The sequence below is a fragment of the Pleurodeles waltl genome, chromosome 10 (genome assembly GCF_031143425.1).
Source record: "Pleurodeles waltl isolate 20211129_DDA chromosome 10, aPleWal1.hap1.20221129, whole genome shotgun sequence".
Lineage (NCBI taxonomy): Eukaryota > Metazoa > Chordata > Amphibia > Caudata > Salamandridae > Pleurodeles > Pleurodeles waltl.
The window spans coordinates 609725951-609750823 of record NC_090449.1 but is presented as its reverse complement, the minus strand read 5'-3'; the positions used below and the strand labels follow the sequence as shown (position 1 = coordinate 609750823).

Here is a 24873-nt window from a genome sequence, read left to right as displayed (position 1 = left end):
ATTTTAACAGGAGCTACATTCGCGGTCTTGTTTTATTTTCTCTGTCTAGCTGTTCTTTGTCTAGGTCAGCACTACGTTCTCAAACAAGACATTTCTTTCACTCTGTGCTTTTCTCAAGGCTACAGCAAGATAGGTTGCCGACAAAAGTGGTACGCTTTGTCTCCAATGTTCACAGAAACATTCACACTCTTATGCGGGGATCCTTTCTTGGAACATCAGCTGTTTCATTTTAAAAACACTACTTTGACCCATGCATGTTAGAGGGAGATTCTAGCCAGATGACCATGACTATTTCTTGATTGCTTTGCTGCAGCTGCTTCTGTAGACTACAGGCCTCTTGCTCAGGTATGATGTCCTCCCAGGGGGGAACCTGAAGGGCAAAATAAAAGCTTAACATGGTGTGCTCTAACATAGCTTAGGAAGGAACTATCCTTAAAAACTCTAGTGACAATATGGTAGCGTTATTCTTGTGTTTTACTCTTGTCACAACTTTAATACTATTGTGTTTCATTGTCCTAGTTACTGCAATTCATGCTTTATTATCTAAGATGCAGTTACTTCAATAAAACTTTATTGAACTATACTCTGTACTCTGCCTCGGATTGTCCTTGCATATGTGAGACTAATGTAACTGAGAGAAACATATGAGATCTGAGTGACCACGATTCCCCTGAGGAGTCATTTATGTCATGCGCCCGGTTGCCCCCATCATCCCTGCTCTTGGGTGGAGATGAGGCACTGTGAGTTAGCCGGAACAAAACCCGGATTAGGCCGACAGGTGTCAAGTGATGCGGGATTAGACTCAGTCCCCCGCAATACAGGTGATTCTGCCGCCCAAATCAGTCTCATTAGGATAGTGAGAACCTGTTAGAAATGGAGTCTTTGGCTGGCAGTCAGGTTACCCCTGTCCAGGCAAGGACCCTCACTCTAGTCAGGGTAAAGGAGAATCACCCTCAGTTAAGCCCCGCTCACCCTCTTGGTAGCTTGGCACAATCAGGAAGGCTTAACTTCAGAGTCTAGGTGTAAAGTATTTGTACCAACACATACAGTAACTCAATGAAAACACTACAAAAGGACACAACACAGGTTTAAAAAAATAGAAAATATTTATCTAGCACAGATGACTCATCAGGATATGTAGGCTATACCCCAGCTCCCTTTGTGTCACTGTCTAGAGAGAGGTGCAAACAGCCCAACTGTCAAACTGACCCAGACAGGGAATCCACAAACAGGCAGAGTCAAAGAATGGTTTACGCAAGAAAATGCTCACTTTCTAAAAGTGACATTTTCAAACACACAATCTTAAAACCAACTTTACTAAAAGATGTATTTTTAAATTGTGAGCTCAGAGACCCCAAACTCCACATGACTATCTACTCCCAAAGGGAATCTACGCTTTAATAATTTTTAAAGGTAGCCCCCCATGTTAACCTATGAGAAAGATAGGCCTTGCAACAGTAACAAATGAATTTGGCAGTATTTGAGTTTCGGGTCATATAAAGCACATTAGTATATGTCCTACCTTAAACATACACTGCACCCTGCCCATGGGCTACCTAGGGCCTACCTAAGGGGTATCTTACATGTAAGAAAAGGGAAGGTTTAGGCCTGACAAGTGGGTACACTTGCCAAGTCGAATTGGCAGTTTAAAACTGCACACACAGACACTGCAGTGGTAGGTCTGAGCCATGTCTACAGTGCTACTAATGTTGGTGGCACAACCAGTGCTGCAGGCCCACTAGTGGCATTTGATTTACAGGCCCTGGGCATCTCTAGTGCACTGTACTAGGGACTTACCAGTAAATCAAATATGCCAATCATGGAAATCCAATCACACATACATTTTATATAGAAGCACCTGCACTTTATCACTGAATAGCAGTAGTAAAGTGCCCAGAGTAACAAAAACAGCAAAAACAGAATCCAGCACACATCAACAACCCGGGGAACAGAGGCAAAGAGGTAAGGGAGACAACGCCAAGGATGAAAAGTCTAACAGAACCTATGCGACAATACAAAACATTATTATTACAAAGTAATGCAGTTTAAAAATCCAGGACAGTTGAAGGAGATGCCAAAAAAAATGCAACTGTCTTCGTGTCACTAATCAAAGTTGTCTGTCACGCCTCTTTTGGGTATCATCAGCTCCCACTAGTCACTCCTCTGATAAAATTCCACCCCTCCAACCTGCGCTGTACTAAAATGCCTCCCATTCCGACAGGCCTCCTCTTGACCACGACAGCTTAGTCCGATTCTACATTACCGCGCTGTGTCTCTCTAACAATCCCCTCTGAAGCGCTGTCTCTGATGGCCCTGCCTTTGGTCAGCCCACATCTAGACCTTATATACCAGTCATTCCTCGACTCTTTCTCTCAAGACTAAAGTCTGGTTCTTAGGGACTCGCACCTCTAATCAAACATATGCCACGCATATTTTCCACTCTCTCTCCACCTGTTTCCCTGTAAACTCTGGTTAGATATTTTATTTCGACCTGTCGTTCCTCTTCGCGCTTAGAGCAACCAATAGCAACCGAGTACGACCTCACACAGTCGACCAATCAGTGAATACTCTGTCACTGAAGGCGGAAAACCAGTAACCTAGTAAACAGTGTTTGTGCGGTCCACGCGCCCATGACGTTTGGTGACGTCACCTATGCGCCGATTCTGCGTCGTTTCCTGCGATGGGAACAAGTCGCTCCCCAAGTAAGATGGCTGCGCATCATAGGCAGAATACCGCCGGGAGGAGAAAAGTACAGGTATTATGTGCTACATGGCTGTAAGCAGCGAAGCCGAGGGGAGGTAGTTGGGCGACTCTTCGTGTTCGTGTGCGGAGGGGCTTGGTTAGCCTTATGGTTTGCGAGCGGCCATAGATTCGAACAGTTGGGTTCCGTAGCGAAACGTACCATTCAAACTTCCCAAGTGCAGGGTGCATAAAACGCAGTGATATGATGTGTAGTGATTGAGCTGATCAATTGAAAGCGGCAGAATGGTATGCGGTAAAAAGCAGGTGCATTAACTCGCACCATGAGCATTTGAAAACAGGCGTGGGGCATTAGGCATTTGCTGAACAATAACAGAAGATAATAGCTGTCAGCTGATCCAAGGTTACGAGGCTCTCGTTCAGCTAGCCTGTTTTTTTTTCAATGAACAGTATGGAATCTGCTGGTATATTCTTACCAATGCTTACAATGGAAAATCAAAAGTAAAAGCCTTGTCGTACATGTTAGACATGGTAAGAAATGCGAAATCACGAGAAGAAGAAAAGGAGAAAAACATTGAGAGACTGACATTTCAAAATTAATTTCGAGAGGACGACGCTTTACGACGGAAACTACGTACTTGCTGTACTTTTTAGTTTAAAACAACATGAGTCGTGTGCCGAACCCGGGAGTGTTGGTATTTATGTCTATTGTAAAAGCTCCTGTACATCCCTTTCCCAAATTTTCTACGGTTCCGGAGCTTTTTTGGTAACTGTGCGTCTTTTGTTACTGGCATTCGCATTGGCTGAAAATAAGTAGCCTGTTTGTGTTTGGTTGCGTTTCTTACTATTAATGCGTGAATTTTAGTGGACAGGCGGTGTCAAGACTAGGGTGGATTAGTGCTTTGGTTCTCAACCTTTGACTTCTGTGGACCCCCATCTTTTCATCACTGGAAACTGTGGACCTTCACTGACTCATTGTTCGATTCCGGGGACCTTCCACTACTGGAAGCCAGGAACCCTGGCCTAAACATTGTTGATGATTTAAACCGCAAACCAATGCACAAAAATACAGAAACAAGCATTCATCAGACATGCACAAATTATAACATATTTTATTTAATTAGCAAACCAATATAAATAAAAAAATGTATTTTAGAAGGAAGGTTGGAACATTTCTAAATTCAATTGAAGGCACACATTGTCCATACTATATTCTGTGTGAGCCAGTTTCACATTTACAGTACATATTAAACTGTTCAATTGTACATTTAGCCACTTTATTTATATACACTTCATAAATCTGCTAATATTATTTAATTGTCTATGCAGCCGGGACCCCTCTGAGGCAGCTTAGTTGACCTTCAGGGTCTCTGGGTTGGGAGCCACTGAACTAGTGTATTCATTTATAATGAATTATACTGAAAGCAGACAGCTTGATCCTGTTGTGGCCCCGTTCAGAGCACTTTGTGAATGGATGCAGTTACAGAATACAATTTCCTTTTATTTTGTACTGCTTTGGTAAACAGTTGTCCATTGCTTAGCTCAAGTGTTTATGTCTAAAGTATGTGTGTGTGGTGTATGTAAGATAACAGGACGGTTAATCTTTGTAGTATGTCCCAGGATGTAGATAATTTGAATGATGTACCACCAAGATGTCAAATGCTTGTCTAATTAAATAGTTTGATGCTATACTGTATGTATAACGCTGTTGGTTGTTTCTAATGTTTACTGTTGGTATTGGGTCAGATGTTGGTATAACTTGATTTAGGACTGACATTAAGGCATCAAACACTTAAACGACTAGATAGTTAAGAGATGTACTGTGACCATGATGGTTCTTAAGTTGTCTGATGTAAACTGCTGGTACAGGGCTAAGAATACATGTGGTTTGAAGAGAGTTTGTTATTGTGTCGCCTTGAGCTATGTTGTGCATGTGATGGTTCCAGGAGTTGTCCAGCGTGGACTGTTGCTTGGGGATGATGTGCTTGCAAAATATCCCTGAACTGCTAACTAGAAGGCTAGGAGCCGTGCTGTGCAGACGCCGATGCTGGGCTTACACTTAATGAGTGCTGTTGGTGTAACACACAGATTTTGATGACTATGTCCTATTAAAGGTGAGTTTTCCTGTTGAATGGAGACAGAAGGGGAGGCAGAGCAAGCAATCTCGCAGGCCCAGATCTCAAAGCAGTCATTTGGGTGGGCTCACAATCCGAATAGAAGACACTAATTAGCCTAGAATAGTAATGTGCAGGCAGTGAATTGCCATTCTTTTGACTGAGGCACATATGCGTAGAGGAAACTCGATACATGAGATCAATTTGCCTGCATGGGTTACCCAGAACTCCTGCTCTCCGGTAGTGTAGCCGCTTTTGAATTCTTTCTCTGTTTCTGGCGAGACTATAGTGGGCCTCAGGAAGACATATGGATTGCAGTGTGTGATGTGCTGGTTCAAACAGTTGCATGCATAGTATATAGATTTGGATCTAGGCTCCTTTCAGATCCTTTCATGTATTTTAGAACACAATTTCATGCAATTTTAATAGAGTGCTTTATTATATTGTCTTACAATTAGATTTCATTGCTGAACAAAGGTGCATGGTTTACAGAAGGTTTGACTAGGTGTGTGGATTCATTCTGTTTTGCTGTTGGTTTGGAAGCTGTTAGGAGCAGAAAGGTCTTACCAAGCACTGTGTCTTACATTTATTTTCAAGTGTTCAACTCATGTCATGAAGCTTAGATAGATGCTATGGCAGAAACCGTCAGACTCCGACTGGACAGCGAAATGGAGAGGCAAAGTTATTTTTGAATACTGTGTAGGGTGACCACCACGTCTGTTGTCCTTGAAGAGCCTTTTCACAAACACCTTTTGTCCGTAATTCTGGACATTGAGCGAGGAGCCTCAGTTCTGTAACAGGGGGCCGGCCAGCTGGTTCTCCTTTTGCAAACACAAGGTCCTGCAGCAGCCCCCTATGACTTGGCATAGACTGCTATTGGCCTATTGTCATTCTGTTTGCTAGCCGATTGTCAGAGACAGAATTATATTGAGCCTCTCTGTGCAGTCACAACATGTGCTGGGACACCTCCTGCCTGGCCTTAGAGCATGGCATCTTCACTAGGCCGGCCAAGCTCTGGGGAAGGGCTGTATTCAGGGGTGTGGAATTTATTAAAATATCTACTTGTCCACGGGACAGGTTGCTTCTCAAATCTACTTGTCCTGTAAAAAGATCTACTTGTCCCTTTGGTGCCATGTAGTGTGGCGCCAAATTATAGCAGCAATCTCATTATGTAAGAGCTCTGATAATAGCCTCTCTGAGTATGCCAGGGCTACTACCATAGTAGGGCTTGAATATTTGCAGTTTCAATCCCTACTGTAGCAATTTCCTTATTTTTCCACCTTTCTGCAGATCTGCATACTGGGGCTGGAGGAAGCAGAAAGCAATAGTTCCAGGGCTGGAATGCCTTTGAGTCTGCAAACCTACTAACCTGCATGTTTTAAAGATTTTCACCAGCTTCTCTCTAATATTTTCCCATAATAAGAAAGGGTGGACATTTACTCCTGACAATGGCAGGATTAGAACTTCTTCCAGGGTTGGGAAGAAAGTGGCTGGAGGGAAAATGAACTTGCAAATGCTCAATAGATTTTCAGATGAGCAAATCTACACATGCGTATTTACCCATGCTAAAATACAGTTCACAAATATTTTATAGGGGTACGACATATACCATGGGTGCACTTTTGTGACTTTCTTTAAGAATTTGGGGCCACATGTAGGTAGGTTCAGATTTGTGACCCGCAAATTGCGAGTCGCAAATCCGAATGTAGGATGGTGTCCCTGACACCATCTGTGATTCGCAAGGGCTTCGCAAATGCACACCTCATGAATAATCATGAGGTGGGTCGCAATTTGCGACCCCCTTGCGAATGGCGGCCTCACAGGGATGGTGGCCTGCTGGAGACAGCAGACCACCATGTCTGCGACTGCTTTTCAATAAAGCAGTTTTTTGTAATGCAGCCCGTTTTCCTTAAAGGAAAACGAGATGCATTACAAAAACGAAAAATGAAACGTTTTCGTTTCATTTTTTCAGAGCAGGCAGTGGTCTGCAGGACCACTGCCTGCTCTGAAAAAATGTTTACAGTGACATTCACAATGGGGAAGGGGTCCCAGGGGGACCCCTTCCCTTTTGTGAAAGTGTTAGCACCCATTTGAAATGGGTGCAAACTGCCATTGGTTTGCGCCCGCATTCGCAAAACAATCCTACGTTGCACTGCGAGTCGCAATTAGGAAGGGAACACCCCTTCCTAATTGCGAGTCGCAAACCCGTTTTGCGATTCGGTAACCAGGTTACCGAATCGCAAAACTGTGTTTGTGCATCGCAATGTGCTTTTTGTACGTCGCAAACAGCGAAAGTCGCTGTGTGCGACATGCAAAAAGCTACCTACATGTGGGTCTTGGTCCCTAATTAGGTCTGGTGTTAACAAAGACATTTTGTTTTTATTAAACTTCTATTTCTCTCTCTTTCGGCTGGCTTTACTGTGAGTGATCGCATTCTTCTCTTCCACAAGGAGCATATTGGCACACAAAGTAGTTTTCTTCAGTGTCAGGAACTACAGTGGCAATCAGTGACGTAACAAAACTGGAGGGTGCCCCTTTGCAAAGAACATGGAGGAGCCCCTTCTCCAGACTCACTCAGGGCAGGTGCTGTGCTGAAGGGGCCCCCTGGAGGGCGGCTGCGGGGCCTTTGTTATGCCACTGGTGGCAACATGTGCTTTTAGAGTTCAAAAACGTTTTGGGGGGTTTTTGCCAGTGTTTGTTACAATGTTGAGGGCCTGGTAGCTCCCACAACAATAAAGTGTTACAAAAGCCATGTCAAAACAAGACACACATTGATGAAGCTAAAAGACTTATAAAAATATGTCAGATCAGTTGGCTTTGTCAGTGTTTGTTTATTTTCATGCTTCCCATAATCGTGTTGAAAATGGTTACACTGATTTTCCATGAGAAATATTTTTGGGAAATACTAGCATGCATCAAAACATTTTACTAAATGACACTTCATTTGCATATAATCGGAGAGCATTCTGGGAGCATTATACTTAGCCTCATAGCCTAAACTTTTCAAACATGTGTATACACGTTTTTTTTTGTTTTTGTACTGGAACCAACGTCAGTAGTGAAGTGTGACCTTAAAACATTTATTTACAGCACTCACCCTAATAGTGAAGGTTTTCAAATAATGAACCATAAATACAAGTTCGAACAGCATTATCTTTTGGAAACACATTACCTCAACTGCAGAGAGTTCCACTCTCTGTAAACAGGCAGCCAAAGGGTTTGTGCTGCAGGGGGTTGGGCCTACTTGTCCCAAGGACAAAGTAAACATAAAAACTTGTTGCCCTTGACCCCAAACAAGATGTCCCGATAGGAATTCCACATCCCTGGTATTTTCACATTTACTGCAGGGTTAAATGCACCCACAGTATGTGCCAGTAATTTAACTCTGATAATTAATGTAACTGTTGGAGAGAGTAGAGTTTTTCTGAGTTTTGAGTTATCTTAAAGTGGTGCAGGGGGATAATGTTCCTCCAGCAAAACACAACGTGTAACATGCAGATAAATGTTTTTTATGTAGATAGTTCAGTGTGTTATGTTCTTGTCACAGAGATATTTTTGTTAATTGCAGTTTATAAGATACATTTTTAATAAAGCACAGTGAATCATGAACAGGACCACTGGAGTTATGCGCTTGAGCTGCTGCAGAGCTTTTTGCATAGTTATGGATTTGCCACATAATCCATCATCTGCTACATGATCAGCAGATCTTAACAAAAGTTTTTGTTTCTAGTTTAAATGGTTGACAACTTACTAAAAATGCAGCATCATGTGTTGCCACAAAACAGCACGCCCTTTGCAAAAGTTCACTAGTCAGTTTTGTCTTCCTCATTACTATATGTGGGTGTTGAACCAGTACTAATGAGGTGCAATCTATGCCCAGAAAGTTTTAGCAAGTGTAAAGCGTAAAAATTATGAAGTAATGCTATCACAAAATATGCCAGTTTACACCACATAATTTGCTTTTTCTTCCCACATAATTAAAATAAACCTGCTGCCTAATTTAGACTTCAGCTGCATAATTACAGTTGCTCTGGCTATGAACCAGAATCAAATAGCAGCATGGAACCTGCAGGGCATGGCTTTACAACCTTAATGTTTTTTCCCCTAATCTTTTATTATTCTAAGGTTGCTAAATAGAGTTCCTTTGGATAATAATAAATATTTATTAGAAAAAACAACCCCAACCACTATGCTACGTTTTAAACCTTACATTTATATTTCTTCAGACTAAGCACTCTTAGCGTATAATTCCTGCCAGTATGGATGACATGGATCCTACACATTGTAGTCCTCCTAGTCTTAAGCAGAGCCACTAATATTATGCTGCAGCGGAGGGCTAAATTTATGCGGCAGACTTGAGTATATTACTTGACAAGAAAAGCTAAATCATGCGGTGTAACGGGGCACATTCTGTGATAGTATTGCTTTATTATTTTTTCATTTTTAAACACGTTAACCCTGTCTGGGTATTGGTTGCACCCTATTAGGAACAGAAAGATGACCAGTCAAAGTTTTCAAAAAGCCTACCAGTGTCCAGAAACATGTTGCTGCGTTTTAGTAACTCATGAACTATTCGGGTTAAACTCTGCACATTATGCAGCAACAATGGATTGTGTGGAAAATGCAGCAAACCTGTATTAATGCCAAAATCGCCACAGCCACACTATTGCATAATTCTAGTAGCCATTGTCTTAACAGGCCTCAAAAAATTATAAAATCTTTACTAGACCTGCAGGTCGAGTAACTTGAATAATCTACTCGACCTTACAGTAATGTACTTGACCCATAAATGGGTCTCAAATTGTGTGATCCTAGGCAAATATTTTATTTTACAGTCTCGCCTTTTTCTTCATTCTCACATACAAGTGCACCTTCATATTTGTGAGCTTAGCATTTCTGCTGTACAAAAACACTTTTGTTTGATTAAATAGACAAAATTAATGCTCCACGTACAATAAGAATCTAGCCCACTTATAGGGGACATATGATCCATGACTTGCCCCTTAGTTTACTAATGGCATTGTCATCAGGGCAGGAGTGTTTCTCAGTTTATGTTTAAACGCTCACTTTTAATAGATATATTACTAAAGCATTATGTGGCAACACACTGTCAGTCACAGACAGTAAATGTCCAAGAAATGTCCAAAAATCATTCCACTATTTTGCAGCTTTACTGATCAAACTACATACTGAATTAACAATAATCTGTGAAAATTGGGATTGAGAAAACATATTTATCATTTGCAAATCACCAAGCAAAGTGTTGTGATTTGTTTATCTCCTTTTAAAATATTTTTTTCATCACACAGAAGTGCACAAAATGGGCTTTCACAACTACTGAAATATATTTTGAAATGTTTGGGCATACAGACTGGATTTACGAGAATATGCCCCCACTCAGCCTGGAGAGGCTCTTTGCAACTGACACATTCCTTTGCTTGCAAGTAGGCCTGTCCCCAGGCCCAGATGCTTGACCATGGCTGCCACATCCATCCTACCTAATAAGTAGTGCTCTGGACATGTCGGTCACTTCCATAGAACATTTAACCTAACCATGCTGATGTTTGTAAGCGTTGTAAACAAAAGGTATTGTAGTTACACATTTAATAGTTTTCCATCAGTGTTGAAATAATGAAAGTTTGAGTTGTCTCTGCCACGATAGATTTAAATTTATAACCTTCCTTTCCCAACCAGCATCCATGGTAAGTGCTAAACTCACAGATCCATTTTACAGGTCTTTTTACCTACTCATAGGCTTGATTTTTGGTAATAGGACGCTGTGGATTGCAAGATGAACGATTTTGAATACATGTCCCAGAGGGACTGCGTTTTAGAAGCAGAGCTAGATGTCAACACTGGTTTTAGAGTTTTGTTGACCAGTTTCACGCATGTGGGGTTTGTTTCAACAAATGTATTGTATGGTATCTAGGCAGAGCACTCGACTCACCGTGTTCAGTGCAAAGGCCTAAAGCTAGCCTGGTGTCTACCAGGCAGTTTATTCGGTTGATTAAACTGGCATAGCCCTGTGTTACTGTCTTCTCAAGTAGCTTAGCAAGATATTGTAATTTGGACACAGGCCTCTAAGTTCCTCTGTCATCTACGTTCCATGTGTGTCTATGAATTATGCATGCCTGTATGTTTGTGGTACTTGTCGTGAGCCAAGTAATCAAGTCAAAATGTGGTTTGATATACTTATTAGGTTAAGCACGCAAGCGCTGTGACCTGTTCTAGGTTTTTTGTGGACTTTTAACCAGGCTCCCTGCACGCCCGTAGCTTTCAGTCATTCATAGGCTTGCCTTTAAAAAATCCTTTGTTATCATTGGTAAATGCTTTACGTTCGTCCCTCCTTGGGACGGTTTTATTACCGCCTTGGACACCAACCGCGTTCAATGAATAATGGCATATTTGTCGATACGTTTGACTGCAAGTAAAATTCTTTTTCCTTTTGTGTCGCTCCTTCACACTCATGTTCATGAGGGCCGTGGCGCTTTGAATCGTCTCGCTTATGTCAACTGTTTTACTTTTCATTTTCAATTTATGTGGCAAGAAACGTCCAGTTAGGAATATACAACATCAGTAGCTCTAACTCGAGCAAACGCAAGACCCATTGCATTGTACATGCTTGTTATACATTTCTCCTGGACTGGATCTCGAGAAGATCCTGGCCATCTCTTATTTGGACTTTGCATTCTTTTTTTTTTCTAAGATAAAGATTAGAATTACTTCTGCCAAGGCACCACTATATGAGGGTATTGGAGGTGAATGTAAGGGTGGAGTATGTTATTGTGGCACATTTTGACCTTTCCTGTACTCTTTTGTTTGCTGATTACCCACATATTTGATGTACTTTAGGTTTGGAAAAAAAAATAGCCAGCGAATTGCAAAGCTCTTGGGATGCGCAAATGTGACACTTATGCCAAGTGGGATGCTAGGTTCTTTAAGATTGCAAACTGGCAGTTTAACTGTTTCTCATTGCTTTCCTGATAACTCATCTGCACCTCTTTGTCTGGTATTTTTATACTGAGCTATTGTATATATTGAGAATGGAGTCATGCTGTTTTTTTAAATTTTTTTTTTCCTGCCTCATTTTTATATTTCATATGAAACTGATTGATTGGGGTATTTATAAACTGCCTTTCTATCTGGAAAGGCAGTATCCTTTTTGATACTGGACAGTAAACGGGTATATGCCTCTAAGTGCTTGATTGTAGTGGTGATGTAAAGGCAAAATAATCAAGAATTACGTTTTTTGCTCCCTACATTTCATAAAGTATACCGTATACACACTGAATATTATAATGCTTTCTCTAGGTTCTGACTGCTGTACAAGAAAAGACATACTGCCTGCAAGAGTCCCTAAAAACCAAACTCTAATCTGAATGGACTGGTATTTACAAGTATCTGTGACTGTGCAGCTGCCAAGTGCAACAGAAGGGTCCCATTCACCAATACAGAAGAAATATTATGACCAATATCATTTTCCCCAGTCCCCCCATTGCTATTTACATGTTTAAGTATGAATGAACAATGTGTGATCCCTTTCATCACTTCTATGAAAAGCACAGTGATTGTGCCAAGAAACAGCAAAGCACTTTGCAGAAAAGACATTGATACATAAGACCATAAGCTGTTTCTATTGACATAGACTGCAGAAAAAAGGGAAAAGTAGCCATTTACAAAGGAAGAGTGGGGCACTGGAATCACTCATCCAGCAGTTTATGTGGCAATGGGGAAGTGACACACAGGTCTTACTAAAATTAGTGTGGTGATGGTTATGGGGTGTGAGGAGCACTGGACTGTAAGGATATCTACCTTATCTCATTCTTCCCTGCTTCAGTTTTTAACTCAGAACCTCAGTACCTGTTTTACCACTCTCAGAAAGATCAAACGTGAGGCATAGCACCCAGGTGACTTACACTTCCAAGTTAAGTATCCACTAATGCATGCTGCTTCTTTGGCCATTACAGCATGGTGTGCACACACAAGTTTATGATGTGGTGTAAGTGATACTGAATTATATATATATATATATATATATACACACACACCATTGAACAATTTACCAGAATGGGCCATCACTTTGATAGGAGGAAACATTCTGGCCTATGTTTATATGATTTTCAGTTGAGACTTCACCTGTAATAACTTCCAAAGAGGTTTTCCTTCAGTAAAAACCTAGCTGAATTCTATGGTTTCTCTTATTTCTGAAGGAGTTAAAGAGTGAGGGAAGCATTTGCTTGAATCTGTTCTCCACTTATGTGGTATAACACCTCCTGCAGCTACCAAATCAGTCATCTGTCTAGGAAAGTTTCTAGATGGTTGGTACCTAAAGGTATTGAGGATACACAACGACATCTAAAGTGAATGACAGGGCTATTTGATTCACCTGCATATTCACAGTCCAATCTGGGACATATTGGGACATTACAACCGAACATCAAGTAACAGTTGAGTACAGATATTTCATCAATTAATTGTGCAGAATATACATCTCCTGACTAACATTAAAGACATCTTGGTCCATAAAATTCCTCCACGGCATTACCACTAAAACGTGGAGAGCTTTAAGAGCCTGGTACGCATTAACATGAGACAGTACTCTCAGTGTCATTCAGACAATCAGTCAGGGATTTGTAAAGCGCGGCTACTCACCCGTGAGGGTCTCAAGGCGTTGGGGGAGGGAGGAAGAGGTGGGTGCTGAGGATCAGTCGAAGAGCCAGGTCTTGAGATCCTTCCTGAACTGTGACAGGGTGGGTGATTGCCTGAGGTGGATGGGGAGGGTGTTCCAGGTCTTGGCGGCGATGTGGGAGAAGGATCTTCCTCCAGCTGTGGTTTTCCAGATGTGGGGGGACATTGCCGAGGGCCTGGTCGGTGGAGTGGAGTTGTCTGGCGGGAGTGTAGAATGAGAATTTGTGGTTGAGGTAGGCTGGTCCGACGTCGTGTAGGGTCTTGTAGGCATGGGTCAGGAGCTTGAAGGTGATTCTCTTGTCAATAGGCAGCCAGGGCAGGTCTCTCAGAAGGGCGATGGTGTGGCTGTGTCGAGGGGCGTTCTTGATGAGACGGGTGGAGGCGTTCTGCATGCATTGCAATCTTTTTTGAGTCTTGGCGGTGGTTCTGGCGTAGAGTGCATTGACTGAGTCGAGGCGGCTGCTGACGAGGGCCTGGGTGACTGTTCTTCTGGCTTCAGTAAAGATCCACTTGTAGATTTTACAAAGCATGCGCATGGTGGGAAAGCAACCCGATGAGACGGCGTTCACCTATTGGTCCATTGAAAGCGATGAGTCTAAGATGAAGCCGAGGTTGCAGCCGTGGTCGGTGGGGGTGGGGGCGTTTCCGAGGGCGATGGGCCACCAGGAATAGTTCCAGGCGGAGGGTGTGGAGCCGAGGATGAAGACTTCTATTTTGTCCAAGTTCAGTTTGGGGCAACGGTCTTTCATCCGGGCGGCTACTGCTTTAATTCCTTCGTGGAGCTTGTTCTTGGCAGTGGTTGGGTTGTCGGTGAGGGAGACTATCATTTGGGTGTCGTCGGCGTAGGAGATGATGTTGAGTGCATGGTTTCTGATGATGGTAGCCAGTGGGGTCATGTAGAGGTTGAAGAGGGTGGGACTCGGCGTTGGTCATTGGGGGATGCTGCAGCTGGTCTTGGTGGCTTCCGAGAGAAAAGGGGGATGGGGAGTCGGACCTTCTATGTTCGGCTTGTGAGGAACGAGGGGGGCCATTGCAGAGCTGAGTCTCGGATGCCGACGTCGTGGAGACTGGTGCAAAGCGTGTTGTGTGAGACTGTCAGAGGCGGCAGAAAGGTCCAGGAGGATGAGGGTGACAGTCTCGATTCGGTTGAGGAGGGTGCGGATGTCGTCTGTGGCGGCTAGAAGGGTGGTCTCAGTGCTATGGTTGCTTCTGAATCCTGACTCAGAGGGGTACAGGATGTCGTTGGCTTCCAGGAAGGTGGTAAGTTGTTGTTGACTGCTTTCTTGATGACTTTGGTCATTTGGGAGATGGGCTGGTAGTTCTTGAGGTCTGTCGGGTCGGCGGTGGGTTTCGTCAGAAGAGGTTTGATCTCGGCATGTTTCCAACTCTCTGGGAAGGTGGCAGTTTTGAAGGAGCGGTTGTTGGCATGCCAGAGTTTGGGTGTGATTATGTCACTGGCTTTGTTGAAGATGTAGTGAGGGCAGGGGTCGGTTGGCGCTCCTGAGTGGATGGTTGCCATGATGTTGGGCGAACCAGTTTGCTTTGGAGCATGTGTTGACCAGGATACATCTGAGTCTGTGTTCTGCTTTGTGGGTCCTCGGGGGTGGACTTGGGTGACGGAGGCTGGTGAATTTGCAGTGGCAACAAGTGAAGGGTCCCATGGTGTTGATTGGTGATGCCTGCTCACAGTTGTTGTGCCCATGGTTGAGAGCGATGAGTGCTGCTGGCATGTAGCAGTGGAGTTTGAGAGGTCCAGGGGTCCTGGCGCTGATCGCGGACTGGCGCAGACAGGCTTGTCTTAGGTGTGCCTGCAGTATGCGGCTGCCATTAAGTAGGGGCGGGAAGGAGAGGACCGCTGGTATGTGGGAGCTGCTCAAAAAAGGGTGGGCCGTGGGGGCAGCAGCGGCGGGGAGAAAGCTATGAGTGAGGACAAAAACGAGGAAAAGAAGTGCAGAAGCGAAAAAGGCACAAAGACAGCACACTAAAAGAGAAAGGAGAAAGAGGCAAAGAAAGAGGAAAGCACAGGGCACAGCACACAAAGACAGCACACTAAGAAAAAGGAGGAAAAAAGAGAAAGGAGGCAGAGGGCAGCCCAGCAGAAGAGCCAAGCTCTCCCACTAGTCACCAGGGATGAAGCACAGGCAGAAGCCTGCGGGTGGAGGAGGGTCTTGATCTTCTAACGGAGGTCCGAGTTCAAGACAGCAGGGCTTCCACTTAGTGGTGGAGCTATGCGGAGGCAAAGCAGTTCCCGACCAGGTCAGTGAGGTTGCTTTTCCTCCCGCGCAGCGACAGCCATAAAGTGGGGGGGGAGGGGGAGTGAGAGGAGAGCTGGGAGGTGGGAACGGTGCAAAAAAGGGGGTGGGCCGCAGCAGTGAGAATGCGAGAGGAGGTTGGCGGGTCAGCAGCGGTGGGGTAACGTGAGGAGTGAGGAGAAAAACAAGGAAAAGAAGCATAAAAACGAAAAAGGCACAGAGACGGCACACTAAAAGAGAAAAGAGAAAGAGGCAAAGAAAGAGGAAAGAGCAGGAGCGAAAGGCACAAAGGCAACACACTAAGAAAAAGGAGGAAATAAGAGAAAAGGAGCAGAGGGCAGCCCAGCAGAAGAACGGAGCTCTCCCAGTAGTCACCAGGTCGGTGCCGGTCGAGGAGGGCCTTGAACTGACAGAGGTCAGAGTTCAACAGGACGGGCTCCCACTTAGTGGTGGAGCTATGCAGAGGCAGAGCAGTTCACTGACCAGGTCAGTGAGGTTGCTAAAAGAAGTTTACTGAGTTACTGGTTGTGACCGTTTTTTGTTGTTGTTTTTTTATATAGGCATGCAAATAATAGTAAAACTTTTTCGTGGGAAGTCCTGTGTATAAGTTCTACCAAACATTACCTGTACAAAAGCTAAAGTTCCTTGTTATAGTTTGGTCGTGGTTGAATATTCCTATGACAATCTCTTGTCATGTTTGCCAACGTTCTTTGATCAATGCGAGGTGGGATTTTCGAGGCTTTTAAATTGTTAATTAGCTCACTGATAACATCATTGGAAGTTGGATCTCATGACCTTTTTCAGAGTGATGGCAGCATAAATTGCATTGTGACACAGATGAAGTAGCCACCCCAGCCTAAAACATGATGTTTTACTATGCAACACATGCATTTCTGAAACAGTTCGTGTGGCTGCACACAGTTCCGGCAAGTACTGCTAAAGCCACTAACTGTTCTTTCCAATGGTTAAATTTCCTTTTTTTGTTTTGTTTTGTTTTTTGCAGGCATGGGCCATAAAAACAAAACCGCGAAGAAAGAATATACCACCACGTAAATGGGCTGGCCATTTGCTTGCAATAAACATTTAACAATTACATTCAATTTTAAAAGGGTAGTATGGGTGCTTCCTGGTAGACTGGTTTACAAGTAACTAGTACAACAACCCTTTATAGTGCACATCACAGAAGCCTACAATTCTTACTTGCACATAGAAAATGTATTATTGACTTTGGATTACTGCAGCCTGAAAGCTACTGTTAGCAGACATAGATGACTACAAATAAAAAAATAAAAAAAAAGTTAAAGAAGGGCATGGAGCAAATACTGGACTCTGCCTTCCAGACCTACCAGCGACAGTGATGCTGCAGGGCTGTTGAAATCACCTGGCAAATGCTGCACACGGTCAATAATCAGCACAGGCTACTACACGGACACAGATTCCTCACAAAGTGCCAGTTGCAAAGACTGAAAGCGAGCCACTTTGCAGATCCAATCATGTTGAGCTTCATTTAAAATATTAAAATTGATTAACAAACATACATGAATAAAGTGAGCTTTTACACTAAAGCTTCAGCTTCTTGCCCTTTCCTAGCTGTAACACGTGAAGGCAACATCCGGTCTCACTTTCCAGGGACGCTGGAAAGTGAGACCAATGCTTTTTTATCTGTCATTGCATGAGGACAGTAAACATGAGAGGCCTGTTTAGGCTACCTTAAAAGCTAAGGGTCAGATTCTGAAATCGTCAGGTGCTAGTACTTCTTAAAAGAGGGGGCCTACCACCAAACTCCTTAAGAAGGGAACACATGCAAACTTGCAGGAAAAGGGACACCGTGATATCGCACAAAGGAAGCATTGTGGCAAAAACAGGAGGTAGGTTTGTGACCTCACACAATGGGGCACTAAACTGTCTTTATACTCGGCAGTAGTATGTAACAAAAATAGGTATTTTTTTAAGGCTTCAAAAATGTAATTGGAATTCTGATGTCATGATTGGAATTGACCTCTAAACTAATGTACAAAATTGTGTAACCATCGATCTTGCAAGTAAGTGTTATTCTACTCAAATTAAAAGCAGATAGATTTAGCCAGAAAAAGCTTATTGCTTTTATTAATTTTTATGAGTTTTGTTTAGGATTGATCATAACATACACATAAGGCAATGCCAAGAATCCGATATTTAAGAAGAGATGCAGAAAATACATTCATAAGCCTCCTCAGCTTGAGACCCTTATTCTAGACATAATAACTCTGTATCCAATCCACCCAAAACAAGAAAGGAGGCGGAACGGAGGAGATTAAACTCATACGAGGACAACATACCATTCATGATAAACAATACATCCAACAACACCTTCAGATTAGCAATAGGCAATACCCAATTAAGTTTGCACATTATCCCAGAAATTCCAATTGAACCCAAACCAGGTCCCATCAAGCTTTAAGTGATCAGCCCCCCCCCTTGCTTTGGCAAGAGCAAGCTCTAACTCCTAAATCTGCTGCATGTTCAACTAACATTCTGTGGCCTGCAGTAGGGTTGAGGACACCCAGCATCTTGCAATACAAAGTCTAGTCTCAACTATAATAATGGATCGCAGCCGTCTAAAACCAACATCATATACCATTCTGTATCCCATCATTATTTCCTTAGCGGTAAATTGTTTCAAATCCACAACATATCGCTGCTAATTGGCTTACCCAAGCCCAAAACACCTGTAAAGCTGGGCAGGTTGCAAACATATGTAGGATGTCAGCGGCCCAGGACCACTCTTAGGGCAGATAGTTTTATCAGCACTAGTGTTCCCACCCCATAATTCTCTTGGTGTTTGCTATAACAAACAAATGGTCTTAAATTACTGTAACTTAAGTTTAACAGAGTGCACAGACCCCTCCACTGTGTGCAAAGCACTGTATAATTCTGTTGGTGTAACCTCGCAGTCTAGCACCTTGCTCCACTTAGAGGCTAAAAGTAATGCATCTTCCATCCAACCTAGACTCACAAAACTTTAGATAAATCGTGCTAATTAAGGATTTACTGCTAATGCAATGCAGGCAATTCATAATGGTAGAGTCTGCTAGGTTAATAGTGGTTTTACAGGCAGACAGGAAATAGTTTCTTTAACTGCAAGTAGTTGAAAAAATGGTGTTTGGGTTATTATAGGCGGCTTGGAGCCCAGCAAATGAGTGAAATCAATTCAGGTCATATAGCTGCCCCACAGTTTCAACCCCAAGTCTGCCCAGTACCTCAATCCCATCATGAAACGCCTCCGGAAATGCTGGATTATTTCATAGCGGTGTGTTGCAATTTATTAATCCTAAAGAGAATTTGGCACAGATCTCCTGCCTTATAAAATGATATCCTTAATAAAATTGAATATAATCCATTTGTAGTATTTGGGATCAGATATTCTATATTGAAAAAAGCCAGTATTCTGGCCCAATGCTAGTTGATATGCCTGTGCTGAAAGATCTGGCTCACTAACTGTGAGCAGATTGCGGAGTCGTCCAGCAAATGCTGCCCAATAATAAAGTTTAATATCTGGTAGTTGTAGCCCCCCCCCCTGCTTCTATGGTAACTTATGATACAGAATAGCGCGACAAGCCCGCTTACACCACCAGATAAACTGCTTAAGGCCCCTGCAAGCCATTTAAAAAAACAACATTGGGACCTTAAGTTGGATTGCCTGAAATAAGTATACAAATGTATGCAACATGTTCATTTTGATGATGATGCACCGGCCGATAATGCTTATCGGCAGCCTATTCCAGAGCCACAGTTGAGAAAGAACAAATTGCAACAAAAGCTTATAATTTAACTTAGCAATATTATTAACCTCTGCGCTCATTTGAATACCCAGGTAGGTAGCTGAAGAAACTACCCCGAGATTCGGTCGGTCGGTCTGAAATTAAAAAAATTGGGGTTTTCTCTACATTTAACTTGTATCCAGAATATGAACTGAGCTGTTCTGCTTCTTCTATTATTCATTTCATAGCGTCAGATGGGTTAGATGCACATATGGTGACGTCTTCGGCATACACAGTGACCCTAAGCTTGCAGTTTCCATAAACCAAATCCCATTGTTTTTAAATGAGGACTGCAAATAAGGCTCTAGGTAGAAAGCAAACAGAAAGGGAGATAGCCGGCACCCCTGCTGGGTGCCTCGCAGTATCTTAAAAGATAGAAAGGAGATCCCCGAGCCAACCAGCATTGCACATGCATTCCGATATAGAGATTGCATCCATACACAAAACTGGTCTCCAATCCCAAATGCCCCCATCGAAGCCCACAGGAAGTGCCTAAAAAACCTGATCAAGTGCTTTCTCTGCATCTAATAATATCATACTCAGTCTTTCCCATTTTTTCAGATACTTCAAAGCAGCGATTGCTGTATTGATATGGCTAGTAGTGTCTCTGCCAGTTGTAAAGCCATGTTGCTGCTGCAAGACGAAACCTAGAATTTTAGCAAAAAAGTTTGGCATCTGCATTAATCTAAGAGAAGGGACGATAGAACTCCCCTCCCCTCCCCTCTGGTGGTTTACACTTCAAAACTATTATAATATTAGTCATATTCCAGGTGTTAGGAACTTTGCCATCCTTAATACACTGTATCGTACGTAAAAGGAGAGGGAGGGAGTTGAATATCCTTAAAGGCCTTATACAGTCCCAAGGGAATAATAGTTTTCCTTAGAGTTCCTGATAAAAAAGAAAGAACTGTTCCGTGATATCCCGAGGGTTGGTATTAACCAATCCATCACTGCTTTTAATACTATGTATAGCACATTTCACCCTTTTATCTGCAGCTTGGTGCATCAGGACCTGCCCCACCTGTTCTCCATATTCATATTGGAGGGTCTTAGGTTCAGCATAGCTAACTGCTACCTTCTCTCTCAGGTTTTGTCCTAAAAGAGACTGTTTATCTGCTGACGATCTACATCCTGCTCATCAGAGCTACCAATATCCCCCATGCTTATAGTCCTGGCATGCAAAGTTTCCAACAATGAGATTTCCTGACCCAACTGCCTCAGCACACTTAAAGTATTTTGGCATGTACTGTAAATATACTGCTCTGTAATCCTCCTGATAAAGGCTTTCATGGTATCCCACACCACATGTGGCGAGGCTATGCCTATAGTAATCCCCAAAAACTTTGGAAGGGATTTTGTAACAAATTTGCGGTACTCTGGTTTAGTAAACTGACGCCTCTCCCTCTGTACCGCCAGGAGTTTGACAATATTATGGGGTTATGATCGAAGGTGACTGTGACAAACCTCCATGTCAGCATCTTGCACCATAGCCCTTTTAACAAAGATCATATCTGTCCTTGAGAAATGCTTGTGTGAAGATGGGGGAAAAAAGGTATAGGCTGGGGTGGTCGGATACGGTGCCCTCCAAGTATCTGCCAACCCGTGCAGGCAAGCAAGCTCCTGTATGGGTGCTCTAGTTTTAACCATGTGAGATGTAGCACGATTAGTAGAATCAATACTGCAATCCGTAACGCAGTTAAAGCCCCCCCATTATAAGCAGCTCTTTAGACCATTCCAACAGTTCAAGTTCAAGCATATCAGTTACCCCAGGATCATCCACATTCGGTCCATATACAATGCAGACAACAAATTTATGACAGCATATCATAAAATGAGCAATTGCCCATATCCCCCACAGGCCTGCAACTGTTTTTAATATCTCAATCTCTGAATTCCTAGCTACTTGATTCTCCCCCTCTACCCCTACGAAAGGAGACGGACTGCTAATAATACTTGTATAGCCCAGCTGATTGAGTAAGAAACTGTCTTTATAAGCAAGATGGGTCTCTCTTGGGGCTAACCGGAGCTGGCAATACATCCTGATCTCCTCCAGCAGCATTTGACATTTGTTGGGTGAGTTTTGGCCTGACACGTTCCAACACATGCACTTAAACATAATCATTTTAGGAATGCCCTTAGCTGCATACAAACCGCCAACTGCCAAAAATCATTCTCAGTATAAGACCCTGAAGACACTGATTCTGTTAGCAATGCTTGATTGTACTGACCTTTAGTACCTCATAACCCCAGCATGTATTAGACACATTTGCGAAGTGTGAACCCCCACCTCACCTTCTCCTCTACCGAGACCCCTCCCTCCCCATATCCGGCTGAGAGAATGCTCCCAATCCCTCAGCTGTTGATGGAAGAAGCACAGCCCAAGGAGCCAACCTCCCCAGACTGCCCCTCGCTGCCTACCCACTGCCCGTGCCACCCAAAAAAGAGAGAGAGAATTTACAGTGCCCCAAACATAAAGTGAAAGAACCAAGAATGCCCATATTAATACAAAAACAAAACTATGAGCACCAAGCATATAAAGGGACTCCAATTCTACTCAACATTAGCATAGGCATTGGCAGACATCTAGTCTATGACGCAGAGCTTTTCAGACTGCTTAGAACCTGTGCTGCGTCTTACTCAGTAAGACACATCCTGGTACAGCCATCCTTGATAATCTTGAGTATAGCTGGCTCCTGCAAGAAAGCTTGGGCCCCAACTGCTTTAAAAGAATCAAAAAGCTGGCAAAACTTCCATCTTCTGTCCGTTGTAGATTTACACAGGTCTGACTGAACAAAAATAGATATAGGTTCAACAGCCACTGGGAGAGCAAGAGAGACTTTCAAATATATTGCCTGCCTTAGCAAGTAATTACCTACATAGATTAAAATCAGTATAGGAGTTGTAGGCTTGGCTTTGGACTTAGGCCCATCGTTATTCTGAGTAATTTGAAGCCGATGTGCCCGCTGTATTTGAGAATCCATATCCCAAACCGATACATATGGGAATGCCCTCCCGAACAACTGCTGGATGTATTGTCTAAGATCATCACCTTCCCTCCTTCTGGAATTCCGAAAACTTGCAAGTTATTCCTTAAATGACAATTTTCCAAATCTTCAGTTTTTGACTGAACCAGTGCCATAAAGCGATCATGATTCTCCACACTTTTGACCATCGCTGACCCAGCCTCTTCCACATTGGCCACTCACTGCTGCAATTCCAAAACATCCATAGAGAGGGCCGTTCCTGTTCCACCTACTGCAATCAGTGATTACTGGATTGACACATTATCAGCCCTGACCTGGGAATAGTGTTGTTGCACCTCTACCCGCAGTGCTTGTGGTAGTTGTATGATTGAAGATAAAGATGGTTCCTGTGAACATAGCTGCAGCAACAGAGCTGCAGACACCATCGCCCCCAAGCTCTGCCTCACCATCAACTGCTCATTAGCTGCCGCCACCTTCCCTCGACGACTGGAAACACACTGCGATCAACCCCCTCCTCAAGAAACCCTTGGCAGACCCCACCAACCTCAAAAACTTCAGGCCCATCTCCCTACTTCCATTTCCTGCGAAAGTCATTGAAAAATCAGTCAACAGCCAACTCACCACATTTTTTGAATACCTCAACATCTCCCAATCTGGATTCAGGTCAAACCACAGCACTGAAAAAGCCCTCCTGGCCGCAACAGACAACATCCACTCCCTACTGAACAAGGGAGAGACGGCGGCATTCATCCTACTTGACCTCTTGGCAGCTTTCAGCACAGTTTCCCATCACACCCAGATAAGAAGACTCCACGAAGCTGGCATCAGAGACAAGGCCCTCGACTGGATCCAATCCTTCCTGTCTGGCAGAATGCAACGAGTGAGACTCGCCCCCTTCCTCGCAGATCCCACACCCACCACCTGCGGAGTGCCCCAGGGATCCTCCCTCAGCTCCACGCTGTTCAATGTCTACATGGCCCTGCTAGCCACCCTCGTCAGAAGCTACGGAATAAACATCTCCTACGCCGACGACACCCAACTCATCCTCTCCAACGAACCCGACAAGGCCAGACACAACTTCCACGAAGGCATGAAAGCAGTCACCAACTGGATGAGAGACAGCTGCCTTTAACTCAATACAAACAAGACAGAAGTACTCATGGGGCCTCAACCAAACGCATGGAGCGACTCCTGGTGGCCACCCACCCTCGGAAACCTGCCCATCCCTGCCTGCCAAGCCCGCAACCTCGGAATCATCCTGGACCCTGACCTCCGCATGAATCATCAAATCAACTCAGTCACCTCCACCTACTTCCGCACCCTCCTCCTCCTACCAAGACCTTCAAATGGATCCCTCTCGAACATAGAAAGACTGTCACACATGCCATCATCACCAGCAGACTGGACAACAGCAACACACACTACGCGGGAATCCACCAAAAATTCACCAGCAAAACATCTAGAACGCCACTGCCAGACTGATCCTCGACCTACCACGACACTGCTATATCTCGCAACACCTACGTACACTGTACTGGCTCCCCATAGAGAAAATAATCACTTTCAAGATCCTCACCCACGCACACAAAGCCCTCCACAACACTGGACCAGCCTAACTGAACCAACGACTCAACTTCCACGTACCCCACAGGGCCCTACGCTCAGCCCAGCTCTCTCTCGCAGAAGTACCCTGCATCAGGAAAACCAGAACAGGAGGATTCTCCTTCTCCTACTGTGCAGCCATCGCCTAGAACACCCCCCCTCCCAGCGCCTTGAGACCCTAACGGGTGAGTAGCTGCGCTTTACAAATACTGACTGATTGTGAACCCCCAAAAGCAAAAGAGGCATCAGTAGATGAGGCTGGTGAAAGGATTTGACCACCGGAAGCATTAAGGCTGTTCTCTGGGGATGTTGAGCTCTCAGATCTAGGAGTAGCTAGGTTAGATGCCACTGCGCCTTTTAGTTTCTCTGCAGATTGTGATGGCTGACACTCCTTCTGAACCATAGATAGTCAGGCGATTAAGGCTTTAAATTGCCACTTTGACATAACCCAGTCCGTCAATGGGTTACCTGTGATGCGGCTACTTATCACCCTCCTCCTTATCACCCTTTTCCTTACTCATGAGGGAGTAGTCTTACCAAGTTGGGGTCTCTTTGCGCTGACTTGGTCTTGGATTTCTTCATATTGCCCTGGCTTTTCCTAGCAGAGGGTGGCAAGAGACTGAAGTATCCACATTAGCAACCCGAGCACCATCAGTCTCACCCTCTTGAATAGATTGAATGAGCGGGAGAAGACATAAGTCCCTGAGTCTCCTTCTTCAGCCTGCTCTAATAA

General features: G+C 43.8%; 1 protein-coding gene across 1 annotated transcript in view; it reads left to right on the top strand.

Moving 5' to 3' along the window:
* The first annotated feature begins 2617 nt into the window (after positions 1-2617).
* WDR48 (WD repeat domain 48) overlaps positions 2618-24873 on the top strand; it is a 353999-nt gene continuing 331743 nt past the window's right edge. Inside the window, exon 1 of the mRNA XM_069211082.1 lies at positions 2618-2755. Within this exon, the coding sequence (XP_069067183.1) occupies positions 2681-2755 (75 nt within the window). The 5' untranslated portion in view covers positions 2618-2680. The remainder of the gene's footprint in view (positions 2756-24873) is intronic.